At 35.6% G+C, this 19,939-nt stretch overlaps 1 protein-coding gene across 1 annotated transcript; it reads left to right on the forward strand.

The window, feature by feature from the left end:
* The first annotated feature begins 16 nt into the window (after positions 1–16).
* On the forward strand, positions 17–17,531 carry LOC116184861 (titin-like). The gene is made up of 17 exons (XM_031509946.1): positions 17–402; positions 2,837–3,042; positions 3,213–3,454; positions 3,697–3,780; positions 3,871–3,996; positions 4,077–4,217; positions 4,406–4,529; positions 6,572–6,764; positions 7,039–7,282; positions 7,372–7,530; positions 7,606–7,932; positions 8,008–8,374; positions 8,455–8,695; positions 8,789–9,029; positions 9,160–9,385; positions 9,459–9,804; positions 9,935–17,531. The coding sequence occupies exons 2-17, from the start codon at positions 2,838–2,840 to the stop codon at positions 17,343–17,345; spliced, it is 10,677 nt and encodes a 3,558-aa protein (XP_031365806.1). The 5' UTR covers positions 17–402; position 2,837; the 3' UTR covers positions 17,346–17,531.
* Positions 17,532–19,939: the final 2,408 nt, after the last annotated feature.

The raw sequence follows: 19,939 nt of genomic DNA on the forward strand, positions 1-19,939 counted from the left end.
GGAGAAAAACGAAATGTTATGAAAAATTTACGTGACGTGTGTTGTCAACGTGTTACTTTAATCGCAAGTGCTTCGTTCAACGTCTTCTCCTTATTACATTACAATTTTCGATTAAGATATTTGATTATTTTTGAAGCTTTTTATCGATTTTTATTGAATACTCAGAATACTCAGAATAATTATTCCGACATGATTGCTCGTTATTTTTAAAGTGATAGTTTTTTCGAGGGAGAGAGGTATGATTCGTAAGAAGTGTGGGTCGCTGTATCATGTATGAATTACTTTACGCGGGAAAAAGTAATTTTTTTGAAGGATGCGTTGAAGGAACGATCGATGGATATCCTGGCAAAAACACGATGCATTGCTTCACGATTTTGCGCTACTGAATGACTCTGCGATCAGGTAAGTTGAAACGAATAATATATAAGTAATATTGATAAATTTTTTAAAATATTTTAAAATAGAAAGAAAATCATTTTTTTCTTCCAATGCTTTAATGCTCTCTATTTCTTTTTAATTTTATATTTTTAAATTTTTATAATCTAACGAAACAGTAATAAAACACGAAGAAATATAGTAGATATCCAGTTCGATTGCGTTGTATTTTCCCAGAAGAAAGTTTGTGTATTATGTGAATACAAGATCGTTTTAATTGACACGACCTGTGTGCTTTAAGTTGGCGTGGCATGCCAACACGACATTTCGTATCCGACTAACGAAGATATTTGATCGTTCTACATTTTACGACTTGAAAGGCGTTCCACCATTTCGTAAATATACATAATCACATTTACTTCATTCATGATATTCATCAAAGATAAAGTTTCTCATAATTTCTCACTTCACATTTTTCGTTATTAACGTATTACATAAATTAATGCGAAAAATCTATACTGTAACCGAATTCAATATGAATATTATATTACGTGTATATATATTACGTGTATAATGACAGGTGCGTGTTAAAGGGAAAAAGAAAATCAGATCGATCCATCCGGAGTGGACAATGACCGACAGCAGGAATACTATTAAATTCTTATGCACACGAATGGACGAACTTGACAAAGCTTGATTCTTCTTCTCGAGGACAAAAACATGAGATGAATATTTTTAAACATTTATCAACTGTCTCGTGTTTGCACGAACCAATTGAAATTTGATGAGTTGAATAATTAATAAGTATTCCGATTTCCGTTATTTTTAAATATTTATTTATCAAAGTTCTTTGAACCCTCTATGCATTTTTTATTGCATTCGAGATTGATCGAACTTTGACTCGTGAGAAAAAACTCCACTACATAACAATTCGAAATTCAATTCAAGTAATAATTATTTTTTTTTTTTAACCATTTTCTCTTAAAATTTGTCGTAGAAATAATTGATAGCATATGTTTACTTTTATCCCACGTATTATTTAATTCAATTTAGTGAAATTTCATCGACACGTGGCGAATCGTGCCATGGTTAAATGATATTGCCACGTATAATTCGTGAGGTAGAGATGTACTTAATCGTTTCAACGTTCTTGAACGACAGACTTGAAGGCAGACGTCTTGAGAATGAAGCAAATTAAAGGCTTTCATATTAATTGGGAGGAGAGGATATTCTCAAATTTTTGTATGTAATTGATGTATAGCATCGTTTCTAAAATACACACTATCTAATAGCAGAAAAAAAGAAAAAAATTAATGGACTGGATCGCCATTAAAGCATTACGTCAAACCTACTTTTACCAGTAAAAGGATTGATACAATTGATGCAAAAGAACTGACCACTGACGAATACTATTAATTCCGAACAACGAATGGTCACGACCTCGTTTCTTGATCATAAAATCGATATTTCCGATTCTATCAGAATCTTTCTCTTTAATATAGATTATTTACACGTAACCATAGTATTGTTTTTTTAATTCCTCTGTCAACAAATCATAAATTTAAAAAAAAAATCTGAACGATTCATTATACTTTTTTTTACGCGTTTAATTTTATTAATCATTAATTATCATTAAATATAACATAAAATTTATTAAATTACAAAATAAATTGAATGATCGAAGAAAGAACAATTTAAGAGGTTGAAAAGAAAACGTTGTGGATGAATATTTCATTGTAATTTAAATATTCAGTACCTCTCTTATGCCATGACATCGGTATTTTACAGTATTATGAATTATTTCTTAGTAAGAGATCGATAAATTTCTTGTTGATCGGAAATTGAACGCGATGGCGTCTAACAGTAATCGTTTATTTCTATCAAATTTCCGGGTTCAAATATTAAAACGAAACTCACACGCATGTAACCATACGAACAATATACAATATACATACGTAATATTCGTTAAAAATAATATGCAAAAATAATATTGCTCAAATATTTAAATGAAAATTTATCACCCGATTATTGTCGATGAATTACACTACTGTTGAAAGAGGGAAGGGGTGCGCGCCCTATCACGCGGATGACCACCAACTCTCCCTTAAATAATTGCTCACTCGATAAATGGAATGACTGTCAGTTCGTTGGAAGGGATTTGAACTCGGTTCTTTGCAATATTTAGAAAAGGAATAAGAGAAATAAGAGACTGGAAACTAACGAGATATCGATCATTTCATTAACGCAAGAAAGTGGGTAAACTCTATTTGTCAAATTGATCGAAAAATAAACTCCTTATTCGCGATAATGGAATTGAAATAACATTAAAATTTTTTAATACAAGTGAAAGTGAACTTGAGGGTAACAACGAAACGAAATTTTTCGAATTGAATATTCGTATGAATAACTTTTCGATTTATTTAAGATAAAATTGTAGAAAACGCGATTTCCCTGTTTACAGAATGCCCTTCGCAGGAGAATGGTGCAAAGTATGGATTTATTTCGGATTCGTTTTCGCGTGGGCGAAAGGTGCACGTCCACGCTTTGATACTTCCACGGACATGGGATTAGTCCTAGTTCCAGCGGATGCTGAAGTAGATTCCGTCATTTTTCGTCTGCGCGCCACTGACCAGGATGCAGATTTTCCACTCGTTTTCGAAATAACCGGTAATCCCAATATTACAACTCAATGTAAATTACTTGAATTATAAACAAAACAAAAAAAAAAAGACAACATGACCAATATATCTTTGTTACAATTAATTATTTGCGACTATTGAACGTGTTAGAAAAAATAAAGTATCGATCGGAGTAACAATAATTTTTTATTTGTTTAGCTACCATCACACCTGTTGTAAGGATCGACAACCTGCCGTGCACGTTGTATAACAAAGTGTGTCAAGCAAATGTGATTCTAACGAAACGACTGGTTCCCGGACGCCTTCACGATTTTGCCGTGAGGGTTAGGGACACGAAGGGAGACTCGAACTCAATGCAAGCCACTATTTCTGTTACGAACGCGACCACCCCTCGTGATAAGATATTCCCGCACATACCTTCCCTCATTATGGTGCCCGAGGTAATTATTTATTTAGACAGAAACGACACGATTACTGATGCCATTTAGCCTTTTCGCGCTTCGCAATCTTCATCTCTTTTAATTATTATTCATAAGAATGTAAGAATAAGAAGAAGAGAGAAAAAAAAAACGTTTCAGAAATTCGTGATTGTTCGTAATTAATAGAGAATATACAAAGGAATAATATTTTTTTATTTTTATATTTAAGGAAATTAAATTAAATGGTTTTCAACTTCCTTTAGGATACCAAACCGGGCAAAGAGTTGGATTATCTTCTAGTGAGAGCCAATTCTCGAAGCGGAAAACCTGTTTATATCGAACTATGGGTAAATTAAGCGATATTTATATTTAAATAATAAAATAACATTTATATGCGAATCATAACATCGCGTTATAATTTATCGTCACCTTTGTAGCAACCAAAAGAACTTTTTACCATAAGGCAACGGCAAACGCCCATCCAAACACGAGGAGTAATCATACTAACTGGAGAGTTAGATTTTGAAACGCAATCTATGTACACCCTTACCATGTATGCAACGGTACGAGAGCGACTCGAACGAGTGCAATTGCAATTACTTCTCAATGGGAAAAATCGAAATAAAGCGTTTCGTTTATTTAGGATCCGTACACGGAACAGGGGAAGGATACGAGAAATATCGCGGGTCTAAGCGTGGTTGTGATAGTTCAAGACGTACAAGATGTCCCTCCAATTTTTACCTTGGCACCTCCCCTCACGAGGATTAATAATTCCATACAACCTGTAAGTAATTTGCCGGTAATTTGTTTTTTTTTTTAAATTTTCAAATTTACATTTCCTTTTTCATATAGAACATTTGAACATAGAATCGTTGTTTAATAAATTATCAAATCGAATTATCTTGCGAGATTTGCGAAATTGTCGGAAATTATCTTTTGTCGCGAAAGAGAATAAAGTACATTTGATTTTAGGGTGATATAGTGGTGCGAGTGCATGCAGAAGACGGAGATAAAGGAGTGCCACGTGAAATCGTGTACGGTCTCGTGTCCGAAGGCAATCCTTTTACACCGTTTTTTAACATCTTGGAGACAAGTGGTAAGAACAATTGCATTTAAAATCGTGAAACGAAATACCGATTCTAATATCTCGTTCGATGGAAATGAAAACGGTAAAAAAAAAGAAGAAAAAAAGAAACGTTAAAGAAACATTAAAAAGTATCCATGGAATATAAAATGGAGGAATATAAAAATGATTATCACGAGTGATTCATCTTCTATAGTCGACTGTCAACCTTGTATCGTAAACTATGATCATAACACTGTCTTTCCTTTTTCAAAAATTTTTTTATATTAATTCAAATCACAAAAGAGAAAAAGAGAGAGAGAGAAACAAAAATTTAATTCAATTCGATATTTTTCCAAGAAAAAAATCTATTTATTATCACAATCTAAATTATAATGCTAAATAATAAAAGTATTCAAATTTCGCAAGAGAAATTTCATCACGCACGCGAAACGCTTTTATTAAATTCTTACTTAAATCGGTATCCCTATTTAACCTATTTAAGCTCGAGAGAAAATTTGATTACCTCGAATAAGCGAGCAGAAATCACAATGATTTACAGGGGTGTAATTACATTTACCATCCGTGCTATCGGTAGACGAATTATTCACGGGTACACTCATACATAAATCCCCGGATGACCTGATTTCCCCAAGAATTCATCCACCCTGATGAGTAGGGTCTCGAATTAATCTACCACTACTTCGATATCCCGCTTCCTAGCGTTAAAGCGTGAGGGAATGATTCATATAGCCCGGTATAGTCGATACCGCAAAGGGAGGATTACATATGCAATTACATCTTGGTGAAAAATAAATGAAAGATCCAAAGAAATTCCATTACGAGAAAGCTATACCGACTAACCGATATTAAGAATCAGAACGTTCTTTTCTTCTGCAAAAAAGAAAAAGCTTTTCCACATTTAAGGGGAAAAAAATTCATTTTACGAATTAATCATTAAAATAAAGATAAAAATCGGTAAAATTCTTGGTTTCGAAAGATAAAAGTAAAAATCTTCGTCTTGTGTTTTTTTTTCCAAAAAAAGGAACGCGTTTTTCATCGTTGGAGGATAAGCACTGTAAAAGGCCGTGAAACGACGGGGCAACTTTATACGCTCGTTTCCAAGATGATTACAACCTCGCACGAACGTGTTTATCTAATGTTCGAGATCGGTGATACGGATTTCTTTATTTTTTTTTTTTTTCGCGAAACCAAAAATAAGTGGGAGGCGAGGAAGTGGGCAGAACTCGATGGAAGTGGTCAGGGAGAGTCTTGACGCGGTCTACAACGCGGTATCGATCGTGCTTGGGGGTCAGTCTCTGCTTTTCAGGCTACGATGCTTATCATTTCGTGACACGAAGCATGCGACCTCTTCGTGTACATGTGTGTATGGACATTGTGTAAAGGGAAAGGGAGTGAAAAAGAAACGGACAGGACAGGAAAAGAATATGGAAGATAAAGGAGTATTGTGTTCTCCTTGAAAAAAGAAAGGGCAGGCGGCTATAATTTTTACGCAATAATGGCGGAATAAATGAACGAGATAAGGAAATTTTAAGCACTCGATCGATCGGTTGAGAAATTTCGCGTTTATTTCCAACGATTTTAAATAATATTTTTTTAAACGCGAAGCTTGAAAAATATACGCGAATGGTCGGCGTTTTAATGAAGTTTGAATAATGTATGATGGAAATATATTCTAATTTTTCTAAACTTCGTTTCGTGATATGTTGTGGAAAATTTTTATCACTGGACACGCGTGTTTTACGTTACGTTCGTGCATAAGTGAACAGGATCATTGACCGAAATTATTTATAACACAAACGTGTAATTGGTAATTAATCTATCGTGACGTGACAAGCAAAATTTTACATTTTACATCGAAACGAACGAAATTTTAAACACGCTTAAATGTAAATAAAATTTGTAGAAAATTTGATTATAATTATTTTTACCAGGAGGCGATAATAATGATTTTTAAATATCATAGAATTTTAAACTGGAAAGTTAGTTTACGTGGAGATTTTAAACTTTATTTAGATTTAGTCTTAATTATTTAAATTATATTTAATTGATAGGTGAAATCACTCTTGCTAGACCTTTGGAGGAGCTCACGCAAATCACGCACGTCGGAGCTCCGGTTGTACTTACGGTAGTTGCTGAAGAGATAAGAAGGAACAGGGACGAGCCACCAGCCCAAGCGACAGTTGTCGATGTTGGTTTCCTTCTTGGGGAACCAGGAAACAGTCCACCGTACTTCGAGAGTGATAAGTTGGTACCTGAGACGTGAATTATTTCCAATTATTAACAAGTATTTCTAAATAAATCACGTATATCTGTAAATCCCTTTTAATCCCTTTATATCGAATAAAAATTCGAACTCCAAGAAATTCTTATCGAAGTTAAAGCGAGTCTTTCTCTGTTTCATAATTATATTGCCACGATCTGTAAATCTCTTTTAATCCCTTTATATCGAATAAAAATTTGAACTCCAAGAAATCGTTATCGAGATTAAAGCGAGTCTTTCTTTCGCTCTGTCTCATAGTTACATTGCCACGATAGACGAGAATCCTGAACCGGGGACCGTGATAAACTTTGGTGAACAGTATTCGACAAAGGTGAAAGATGAAGATATCGGGAAAGCAGGAGTGTTCACGTTAAAATTGGAGAATAACAATAATACATTCGAAATAAATCCAACAGTAGCGGAGCGTACTGCGGATTTTGTTGTAACCGTACGAGATAATACGCTAATTGATTACGAATTGTACAAATCTCTATCTTTCAAGGTAACAAATATATATCTATTATTAAATTATTTAATTATTATTAAATTCATTAATTAATAAACTCTTCTGATTCATTTTTCATGGTTCAGATCGTTGCTCAAGAAGTTGGTCCGGCGACAAATCTGTCGGCACTAGCGCCAGTTATTATATTTCTAAGAGACGTCAACGATAATTCACCGATATTCGATGAAGAATCGTACGAAGTGACGTTGTCCGAAAACGTGACGGAAGGTTCGCGCGTGACACAGGTGTGAAATATTTTTCGTAACATCGACACGTGTGTGCTTCGAACGCGCGTGATAATCCATCCTTTTTTTTCTTAGGTGCACGCAACCGACAAAGACACAGGTATCTACGGAAGTGTTCGATATACCGATATAAGAGGAGAGGGGAGCGAAGCTTTCACCATGGAGCCAGACACAGGATTGATAACCGTCGCGATGGGCTCTTCTTTGGATCGAGAAATCGCAGCAAGATTCGTGTTAACCGTGGAAGCACGAGACGAGAATGGGAATGGCAACAGAGGTGTTGTTCCTTTGATAGTTAATTTATTAGACGTCAATGACAATCCACCGATATTCGAGAAGGACGTTTACGAGTTCGCGTTGAACTCTGATCTCACCAACTTTACATTGCCAGCTTTTATAAAGGTTTAATTTTTACTCGATTTTTTTATTCGAGATTCAAGATTTTTTTTTTTTTTTAATCGATCGAAATATCGACAGGCTATCGACGCTGATTCAGAGCCGCCCAATAACGTGGTTAGATACGAGATAATCCACGGGAATTACGAGAACAAATTTTATTTGAACGAAACCAGCGGTGAATTAATACTTTTGTCGCCAATTACGAAAATCAGGCGAAAGAAGCAGAGCGCTTATGACAAATTTTCGAAGAAAATGGGAACGAAATTTGTGAAAAATCGGGGAGAAATCGATCACGCGTACGAAAACGAATTATCGATGAATAATCAAAACAGGATAAATTCGGGAAATTTAACTGGAGAAATGATAATGGAGGTGATAAAGAAGCGACGGAAACGAGCCAACGATGATCCATTGTACATTCTTACTGCCAGGGCATACGATTTAGGTAAATTCTTTCCCCTCTACGAAATAAAATATACGAAATAAAATATACGAAAAGTACAATTAATTGGCCACTAATTGAAGGTGTACCGCATCTTTCGAGCGAAACGAAAATTCGAATATTGAATGGCGTCGCTATGGAAGCGCGGATAATGATGTTCGTGGTGCCGGGAGAACAACCAGATTCAACGAAAACTGCCGAGACTTTAGCTGCTATTACAGGTGGCCGAGTCACCGTTTTAGAAACTCGCCCTTATATTCAACAGAATCATACCGGAGGTACAGGGATTCTCGCTGGAGGAGGAGGAGGAGGAGGAGGGAAAAAGTCAGTGAAGATAATCATAATACGTTTATTTGATTATTTAATTCAAGTTGCAAATCAACTTCAAATAGAACTTAAAGATATTCTTCTGTTCAGGAGTATCGTTATAGCTCGTGTTGAACAAACGGAGCCAGGCGCATCGTTGGTAGATGTGGAGAAGATTCGAGAAACTTTGGCTGCCAATGGGGTTGGGATTATAGGAGGAACCGATGCGATTATGAATACAACGAACATAGACAATACAAAGGTTCCACTTGATGGAACGCCTAGACATACTAACGATGGCCAAACAACTGTTATCAATAACACGATTACCACTGCTCAAAACGAAGAAGTGGTGTGTAATACATATTTATATATATATTAAAAAATTGAAATTAAAGTTGAATTAATTGTATATTGTAATTAAACTTCTATATAAATTTGCGTTAAAAGTATTTTATTTTAAAAAGGTAACTTTTTTTCAGACCGTTTACAAAGCAGAAAACAAATTGTTATTCTGGCTTCTGATAATACTGGGTCTACTCATGCTCTTGGCCGTCGCCATATTGATTGCTTGCTGCATATGTCCCGGATGCCCGTTTTACATGGCGCCCAGGAAAAGGCGAGTACATTCCTCAGAAATGTTGGTCGTACGTGCGGACGGAAGACCGAAGAGGCATCTTCATCGACAACCGGCAATACCTATCGAAGGTAAACCGTATTATTTATCTATAATCGTGTTCGTACGTAATTTCAATCATGCGAATCTTTATTCATATTTCAGTATCGTGGAATGGAAGGAAACAAGCGTGGAGCGCGGATCCAACAAGAAGGAATTGGCAATTCAACAAAAGAAACGTGAAAAATTGTTCCCTACCTGGGGACGTTGCCTATATTTCCGGGCAACCGAACGATATTCGCATGAGCGTCGAGGCTCAAAGATTGAGAGACGGGGGAGGGGGGCGTTCTTACGATCACTCGAGGAGGAGTAGGATGAACGAGCAAGAAAGAATGTACATGGAGGATATCGAAGATCAAAAGGGAAGAGGTTACCGCACTGCCGAATTGGAATCTTTGCAACGGCACGAGATGGACAGAGGTTCGGATCTGCAACATGCTTACAGGCAAAGGTAGGTAAGCGGTCATCCCACCGTCAAATTCGTTCAACAAATTCGTGTCCATTCTTTTCAAAGATCTAATAAAAAATTCAGGAACGTGTTAAATTTAGGACGAAATCTCATCGCAGATTACACGTTCCAGATTCGTGGAACACGACACGAACGAAGAAACGGCGGTGAGAGAGCAACACTTTTTCCGCGAGGGAAACGCCGAAGTCCTTCGACTAGTAACGCGAGGACAAGTAGAAGAGAACGCGACGTCCCATCCTCAACCACATCCTCACCGTCCACCAACTTTAATCATAGACGGTAAGGATATAATTCTGCAAAGGTTCATAGAGGACCAGAAGTCAAGGCACGAGTTGTCGATGCAGGACATCGAGGCAGCTCGTAGCATGGAATCGCATCAACGATCGAAAGACGTTTGCAACCAGCAACCGGAGATAATCTTGATACCGGAAAGGTTGGAGCTCGGTCACAGGCAACACGTAGAGGAGATCGGGCCCAACGTTCAGAGACTCGTGATCGATCACGATCGTGATTACGAGGCTCGAAAGGAGAAGGAGTCTCGTACGATGAGAGAAACGACGAGGCAAGAGAGGCAAGAGGCCGGCTCGATCGGCGAGAGGCCAACGTTGATCGTTGCCAAGGATCAATCGAACAACGCCCAGTATCCCTTCCACGATTTGGAATTGGCAAGGCAAAACGTTTTGTTGACACGATTATTGTTGGAGAAAGAAAATCGAAGAGCGGGTGTGATGGATTCCACCAGCTATCTGGAGACGCAGAGTCTGCCCGGCCAGGTGGCGATAGCCACTCAAACGGATAGAACGGCGGCCACTCAGACGGATCGCCACGTGAAGAGCAGAAGCGACAACGACGAGTCGGACAACGAGGAGTCCAGATACAGGAAGAGGTTGAGATCTAGGAAGAAATACGGGGGGGACGGGGATTGGAGACGGTCGAGAACCCTGTGGATGAAGTCGCCCATCGAGGAAGAGGGCAGCCCTTGCTTCGATAAACGATTGAGCATCCTGAGGAAGAAAGTGAGAGAGGTGAAGGAAGGGAGGAAGATTTCTCTGGAACCGGAAGTGTTGCGAGAGATCTCGGATTCTTTGGACGGGAATGGAAGCTCGTGCAAAGGCGAGGAAGACGAAACGATGAGGAGTTATAGAAAATCAACGGAGCAAACGAGTATCAGTTACAAAATATTGAACGAAAAGGAGAGCGGATCCTCCGAGGAGAGGACGAAAGAGAAACGCGAGGAGAAAAGTAGCGAAGAGGTAACGGACGATCGGAGGGTGAACAACGTCACGGAATCGTCCTCGCCAGAGATAAAAGTTCAACGTGAGAAACACGTTGGCCCCAAGGAGAAAAGTCCAAAAAGGGAAACGAGATCGAAGGCGCAGAAGTCGGAGGGAGTGATAAAGCCAAGTTTCAGGATTCTCGAGAAAGAATTTACGTTGCTCACGAAGAAACTGAGTAAGTTGGGGGACAAGAAATTCCAGGAGAGCAGTGACAGCACCTGTCAAGAAAAGTCTGACTCCAAGGAGGCGAGAAAGGACTTGGATCACAAGAGTTCGAAAAAAATGGACCCTTCAACCTCGCAGAAGCACGAAACGACGTCAAAACTGGAGCAGAAAGGAAAGCAGAGAAAAGATTCGGCTATAGCTAAGACGAAGCAAAAGTTGAAGTATCAGCAGAGTCAAGTCATGAGTACAGGTAGTTCGGAACTTGACGATTCACTTGGGTTTGACAAACCGAAGAAGCCGAGTGGGACGCGCCATGAGAGCACGAAGCAGAAACAATCTGTTGGTAACCATGCGAAAGTGAAACGATTGGTACAACAGATGGATCGACGAGAATCGAAAAAGCAAGTGTCCGAATCGAAGGATGAGGAAATGGAGAAACGGAAAGATGGAGTATCGAAAGGTGAATTAAAATCTGAGAAGATTGGAAAGGTGGCGGCAAAAGCGCCGAAATTAAGCGTTGTGTCTCGTAAGCAAAACGTGGTCGAGGAAACCAGTACTAGTACGGAAGAGAAAAGGGAAGGGGAAAGGGATGCGTTCGCTTTCGAGAAAAAGAGCAGTACGGATTTTTCAGAGAGAGATTCGAACGGTTTGTTTCAGCCTAAAAGGGAGAGGCTCGAGAAGAAAATAATTCAAAAATTTAGCGATGATTTTGTTGAAAGGTCAAGGGAAGATACCAGTGAACAGAAAGTGACTACTTCCACGGAAGAAGAGAAAGATACAGCAAGCACGGAGGAACGAAAAGTTGGTATGGTAGAATCATCGAAAAATGGGATATATAAGAGTGAAGATTTATTTGAAAAATCTACGAAAGAACAGAAAGAACGTGTTAGTTCAAAGAAAGCGTTAGATGATTCGGCTCATTTGCATACCAAGGAACAATTAATTACAGATATTAAGTTCATCGATATGGGTCCAATTAAAAAAGAAGAATTAGGTAAAATTGTCGTACGAGATCAGAAAGTTGATAAAATGGCGTCTAAAGTAGAACCTACGAAAATCAAAGAAACAATGAAACGAGAGGATGAGAGTATGAAATATAGTGAAGAGGATAGAATAAAAGAAACTAAACGTGTGGATGAATTAGTAAGTAAAAGTGAGAAAGAAATAATTGAACGGGTTCGAGATAAATTGGAGGAGTACATGGAAAGGGATAAACCACTGAATGGTTTTAAAAAACAAATTGAAACTAAACTTGATACTAGAATAGAAGAATCGGAACAAGAAGACAGAGAATTAAGTGACACGTATAAATATTTGAAAGAAGAAATAGAGAAAATGTCAGAAGATTTCAAAAAGAAACGCGACGAGTCCAAGAAAATAGAATCAGAAGAAGAAGAAGAAGAAGAAGAGAATGTATTGTCAAGATATGAACACGATATAGAGGATAAAAATGGCGCAAGACAGAAGGCAGAAAAAAGGATACAGGTAGAAGTACACGTGCCTACAGAAGAAGAGCACAATGGCAAAATGGACGCAACGCAAGAAATGGAAAAGGACGTAAAATCTCAAGTTTTAAGCAATGGAAAAGATAGTATGAAATTCAATATTACAGATGTACATATAGAGGATAAATTAGAGGAAGAAAAACAAGTAAAACTCGTAGATATTTCAACCACAGATCACATTTTTGAAAAGGAAGATTCGACAAAAATTGCATTCAATGATAATGATAAAGAAAAAATTAGCTTAAGTATGGAGATTCCTCATAAAGAAGAAACTGATAAACAAATAGAAGAAAATATTTTTTTAGATGATCGAGAAATAGATGATGAAGAAAAAGAAGATATTAAAATTAAGCCTGATAATCGAATCATGGAAAGTATTATTACAAGTAGCGAAGAGAAGAAAATTAGTGACGAAGAAAAATTTATTGTAAAAAGTACAGGAGAAGATTATGAAAAAACGATGGAAGACTATAAAATTACTGAAGAAATAAGTCAAGATAAAAAAATTACTGAAAAAACAATCAAAGATCAAAAATTTGATGCAGAAACAATCGTGGATTATGAAGTAACTGAAGAAACGGTAAAAGATCAAAAAATTGATAAGGAAGAAACGAGGGATCATAAATTCGAAGAAGAAACAAGTATGGACTATAAAATTATTGTAGAAAAAACCGAGGATTCAAAAATTGATGAAAAACAAGCTATTTCGGATCGCGCGTTAACTATAGAAAAAATTAAAGATCAAGAAGAGGATTATAAAATCATCGAAGAAGAAAATATGGATCACAAAATAATTGGAGAAAGAACTAAGGATGAAATAATCGATAAAGAATCAATAGAAAAACATAAAATTCCTGAAGAAGCAATTGTAAAAATTATTGAAGAAATACCAAAAGATCAAAAAATTGAAAATGATACAATGGAGGATGATGGCATTACTGAAAAAGTAACTGTGAGTCGTATTGAAGAAACATCTAAGGATGAAGAGATTAAAAAAATTTCAGAGGATTATGGAATTGCTGAAAAAGCAACTGAGGATTTTAAAATAACTGAGGAAGTAACTACAGATCATAAAATGGAAGAAAAAGTAACGGAGGATTACACAATAGTTGGAGAAAGATTTGACGATGATAAATCTCTGATAAAAACTGACTTTACTACTAAGGAAGAGATATCTGATAAAAAACAAGATTCAACAGAAATTGATAATGATAAAATTAGCAGAGAAGAAAGTATTTTCTTAGATAAAAAAAAAGATTCTGATGAAAAGACATTTGCTAAAAAAATTGATACAGATGATCACGAAACCAGTACAAAAAAGGTTTTGGATACTGAAGAAGAAATTGACAGTCAAAAAAAAAAAAGTATTTCTCCTGAAATAAAAGAAATTCTTCCTGTAGTAAAAGTTGTGACAGAACTAATTAAAAGTGGCGATGAAAAAATTAGTGATAAAGAAATTTTTATTGGCAAAGAAAAAGAAATAGATATTGAAGAAAAAAAAGAAATTCCAAAAATTGATAAAATTGAAAAAGAAAGTATTACCGATGATAAAGACAAGGAAGAAGATTCCACTAAAAAAAAAAAAGTAATTACAGAAAGTATTGAAGAAACTGATGAATCATTTAATAAAACAATTAAAGAAATGCAAATAATAGACGATCACAAAATTATCGAAAAAGAAATTTTAGAAACAAAAGAAATTATCGATGATCATCAAATTAGTGACAAAGAAATTGTTCCAGAAACATTAGAAATTGAAGAAATACCTATTGCTGAAAAACAGGATGATATTCAAGAACATCGCATTGAAAAAGAAGATATACCTCTGAGAATATCTCACGTTGATAAAGATGACGAGATTAAAGAAAAAGAAGATTCGTCAAAAATTTCAACTCAGGAAATTTCAATGGAAGTTCCTATCGTCTCTTCAATCGACGATAATGCAAAACAAGAAACATCAACAGATACAGAATCAACCGAAGATCACGCCAGTAAAAAGGATAATGTTTTCTCAGAAATGTTTAAAGCTGTCCATTCGTTAGTCGATAAATTGACGAACGGCAAAAGATCAAGAAAGACGAGTGTAGAAGAGGTTGCAATCATTGAACTTCCAGATGATAAAATTATCCAGAAAGAAGTGGCACATCCTGACGATGACAAGGAGAAATGTCAAGAAGAAAGTTCGATTACCAGCGAACCATCCGCTTCTCGAGTAAGTAGTGATTCGATAAAATTAATGGAAGAGCAAATGGACGATAAGAAAATTACATCAAAAGATAAACCTCTCGATTCCACGGATGACAAAGTAGCTATCAGTCCAGAAAAAAAGACAAGCGAAAGTATGCAAATCGATATCGTGTCAGAATCGAAGAAAACAGAATCGGATGAACATTTGGGGATAGACAAAGATGAAACGATAAAATTAATATTAGAAAAACCTCTCTTAGAAAAAGTAATAATTGATAAACCTTTAAAATACGATCCATCGTTGATACAACCGGCGGACGAAAAACTAAAGGATGGAAAGAACATCAGCGAAATATCATCGAAGAAAACAATCGAGATAAGCGAGGAATCGAAAGAAGCGATCCCAGATATCGAAAGGATGGATGTCAAACCGTTACGAATCAGCGAGGAAGAGTTGTTGCGCGTACCAACATCAAGCAAAGCGAGCACCAGTTTTCAGGAGATCGAATCGCTTCGAAGTTCTTCGCAGAAGACTACACAGGAGAAGGAAAAGTTAGTCTCTGACTCCATTATATCCGAAACTTCAACAGATTCCGCGAAAACATTGGAATTTGAAAAGCAATTGAAGTCAGCAGAAAGCAAACAGATTGAATTACAAGAAATGGAAGAATTTGTCGAGGGAGAAAGTTTCATTGTGAGAGGGACATCGTCTCCTGAGGGACAATCGCGGAGCACAGAATCTGATGTACACACGATTGTTTATAGGGGCGAATCGGATAAGCGAGAAGATCGAACTAAGGAGGAAGTAATGGATAAAACTTTGAGGAAGCATATAGAGGAAGAGGGGATACCTGTTGAAGAGGAATACGTAAGCCTTCCACTTTTTACAAGCATAATAGATACGATGGATGATTCCGAGGACAGTGATTCATCGAGCGATATTTCCAGGAAGACAACGTTAACCACCAGACCGTATCAAACCCCGCGAAATCGTGCTCGACAGGTTTCCGAGAGAGAGAGTAGCCAAACGGAGGAAGTGGCTGAAAGTGTCGGGGATGAGGAACAAGCGATATTAGCTGTCGAGGTGATAGGAAATGGGAACGTGGACTCGCCGAAAGAGGAAAGGATACTTGAAAAAGTTGAAGACGCGGGTATGGAACAAGCTCCTTTGACGAGATCAACCGAGACGGTGAAAGGTGAAGAAACTGGATCGAGGGAAGAATTTATAAATGTACAACCGTGTTTCAGTGGAGAAAGATTAAGGGCAACGAGCGATACGGAAATAGACAAAGAGTCTTCGACGAAACATACGAAAGATACAAAATCTGAAACGAAACATGGAAAGGATGGAAAGATTAATAGAGAAGACGAACCGTCATCGGCCTCCAAACTTGCAAAAACTGATACTTTCAAAGTTGCCGATAAAAAGGCGAAGGAACAAGAGAGGAAAAAAATACCCCCGCAAAGGAAGAAAAAAAGTTGTTCCGAGGAATCTCCGGAGGAAGAGAAGACAACAACGCATTCTCACGATGGAGCGAGTCACGGTGGGTATCGCGCACGCGGGAAACCCTTAGAAGATCGATCGAGGCAAAAAGATAAAACGAAACAAGGGAGAAGAAGGGAGGAAGAATCAGAAAAGCAAAAACAATTTGCATCGAGATCGAAGATCGAGAAGGATAAGAAATCATCGATCGGTAGCGAGAAATATCCAACCCCGTCGAGAAGCGGGGAGATCGACACGAGTAAAACGCAGCCGAAATATATGGCGTGGTACAAAAAGAACCGAGAGGAAATGGAAAAGAGGAGAGCCGAATTAATGGCGACGGATGACGAGGAGCAGCTTCCACGATGGTTACGAAGAAGCATGAGAAGCCAGAGAGCCGAGAAGGAAGATAAAAAGCAGCAGTCGAGTCAGAAAACCGCTGACACGACACCGCGGACGAGGCGCAAAGTTAAACCTTTGGTAAACGTCGAATCCGAACAATTGAAGGCCATTGTTCGCCAAGGTAGAAAATTAAGGAGAGCCGAAGGAGGGAGGAACGAAGATCCACCGGTACAGATATTCGCCACGACTCCGCCCCACGATCCCAAGCATCATTTGGTGCAACATTCTGAATATAAATACGAGAAAGCGCCCGCGCCGTTTTACCTTCATCCCCCTCCTCCCCCTCACCCTTCGCCCCAATTGTCGCCAGAACATTTCGAAATTCCGCCAACGATGGAATGCGGACGCACGGATGAAGAATTCGATTCCGGGATAGCGGTGTCGTTACAGGCTGGAAACAGGCGACACCAACAATTATTGGAAAAGAAGAGTGTGTTCGATATCGCGTATAGCGAAGCGGCACCCTCTCAATTACGTTCAGACAGTACCACACCTCCGTCCTAAGGTAGTGTAATAATGTTAGAATCGTTTCGTGGAAAAATCTCCATTGTTCAATTCTTTTAATTACAGAGGACGTATATATTGTTGAATATCTTTTTATGTTTTATATAACGATGAATTAATGAGTTGGAAATTGCGAATGTGCTGAATGATATCCTCGATCCATGAATTTTTAAATGTTATGTTTTTTAAAAGAGAAACACAAACAGGTTAAATTAATAAGAAGAACTAAATTACGCACAAAATGCAGGGTTAATTATAAAGTAGAATTTCAGAAATTGTTATAGAAAAAAATTATAGGGATGTCACGTTTTAGGATTTGTTAGAAAATGAGAATGAATAACTTTCTTATGAAATCGTTTCAGAAATAAATATCATTCGTATAATTCATTACTTTAAAAAGCATTTTGTTAATGTTATTTATTGCCGTCCGAAAAAAATAGCACATCGATTCGATGACCAATTTTATATTACGATTGTTATCCCAATATTCCAATGTTTATAATTATCTTGTAAATAAATACGTATATATAAAATGTGTTATTTTTATTCAATATACGATTCCATTACCAAAAAAAATACTAAGTTTATAAAAAATTATTTATTTTTTAAATTTTATTAAAAATTAAGTTCAAAACTAACTGCTCGAATATTAATATTCATTTATCTTAATAGTAATATTTTTGTTTATTATTCAAACTATATATAAATTTATCTTTCACTTTCAATTTACGTAATAAGTTTTGAGTAACATTCTACAATTAAAAATAAATAATAATTATATCATGTTTATGACAACAGATTCGAGACTAACTTCTTATCGTTCCTGTTATACTGTTACAAAAATATCCTTGGTTCCGACTTTACTGCTGGTCAAGTTTATTCGTACACGATATGTATCAGATATGAAAGATAAGAATTTATCATCATGGTTTAAATTACGTGTAATAAAATGAATAATTTCTATTATTTTTAATACTATTAATTATAAATTTGACATTTCGTTTATTTTAGAAAAATAATTGGAAATATTTTATACAAAAATATTATTAATCCATATCATGCATGAAAAGCTATAAATAAATATAATAAATTCTACTTTATAGACGGAAGAATATCAATCAATAAAAATAATTTATTTCTATCTTCATTATCACGTCATTCATTTTCAAATAATTATAAAATTTTTATTTCTACGTATTCTTATTTTAAAATAATAAATAAAATAAAATATAAATTTATATTACTAGAGTAAATGAGAGACATTTTGAACAACTATGGAGAAAGATCTAAGTATATATATTATACATACGTATGAACAGAGAACGCTAAGAGTATATACTGTGATCGACTGTGATGATAAAGCGCGTGAATGACGCCATTGGCAACATACGCAACACAATATGCAACTTGTCAAACTAATATACATAATTGCCGATTTCGTGACGTGTTTTGACGAAAAATATGACGTATCTGATGCAACTAACCTACGGTAATCGAGAAAATAATGGTGCATCAGACATAACCGGAGACTGGTAAATTTTAGGATTGGGAAAGTAGAAAAGATGTGTTGGTCGATCGACCGGTGCATAATAAATACTTTCGCAAGCGGCAACATATGACAAAAACGATTTCAATAGAATAGGTAAGTACGTTTTTAATAGAATTTAAAAAGAGAATAAAAAAAAATTAAAAATAATTTTAATTTCAAAGTTATAAAAATATATTAATTTAAAATATTATATTTACTTAATAAAGATTTTGTAGAAAATATTTTATTTTTGATTCAATATTGAAAATATTTCTTGTATAAAATAAAAAATAACATGTTTTATGTTTAATGATATGAAAAATAATAAATAATAAAATTATAAAAATAATCTTTTAAAAACAATTCATTTTTCATCCGATATCAATATTATTCATTTGCATACATGTGTAACTTAACTAGAAAATAGAAAAATACTAGGTATAATGGATGTTCTCCTATTATCTAGAAACCATAGTAAGCCAGCTGCTTGTATTATCTATAATAACTTCATTTAAACGAATAAGTAACAATTGCGAAGAATTTTTATAAAAAGAAAATCAGAGAAAATTAAGATTACAAGTAATGTGTAATTTAATAAATGATTCAGTTCAATAAATTGAGATATTTTTATATCCCATTTTTAAAACATTAAATATTCTGAAATTGCAAAAATTTAAAATATTATTTATGTTACAAATTAAATAAATATAACAATAAATAAACTATTATTACAACTTTAATTAATAACGAAACACCAAATTGTTCCAATATTCCTCAAGGAAGGAATAAAATTATTTTATATTCATACTGATAATAAAATTTATATTTTATAATATCAATAAATAAATTTAAAATATTATAATACATTAATTACGCGAAATTATATAATAATATATAAATAAATTAATTCTCTAATAAATTATCTCTCACTGCATGCATATGAAATAAATTTATAAAATAATTTATCATTTAACAACATGTAAAATAATAAAGAACGCGAAAATAGCGTGCATGTAACAGGGTCTATACAGCATTTACAACGTGATCTACTTCATTTTGCAACTTA

Source organism: Apis dorsata, unplaced genomic scaffold (assembly GCF_000469605.1).
Source record: "Apis dorsata unplaced genomic scaffold, Apis dorsata 1.3 scaffold_194, whole genome shotgun sequence".
Taxonomy (NCBI): domain Eukaryota; kingdom Metazoa; phylum Arthropoda; class Insecta; order Hymenoptera; family Apidae; genus Apis; species Apis dorsata.

Bases quoted from the DNA above. Each gene is read 5' to 3' on its own strand.
- LOC116184861 (XM_031509946.1), top strand. From the start codon at position 2,838: ATGCCCTTCGCAGGAGAATGGTGCAAAGTATGGATTTATTTCGGATTC. The intron at 4,218-4,405 runs GTAAGTAATTTG...ATTTGATTTTAG, and splicing joins TTAATAATTCCATACAACCT to GGTGATATAGTGGTGCGAGT. The intron at 9,805-9,934 runs GTAGGTAAGCGG...TACACGTTCCAG, and splicing joins CAACATGCTTACAGGCAAAG to ATTCGTGGAACACGACACGA.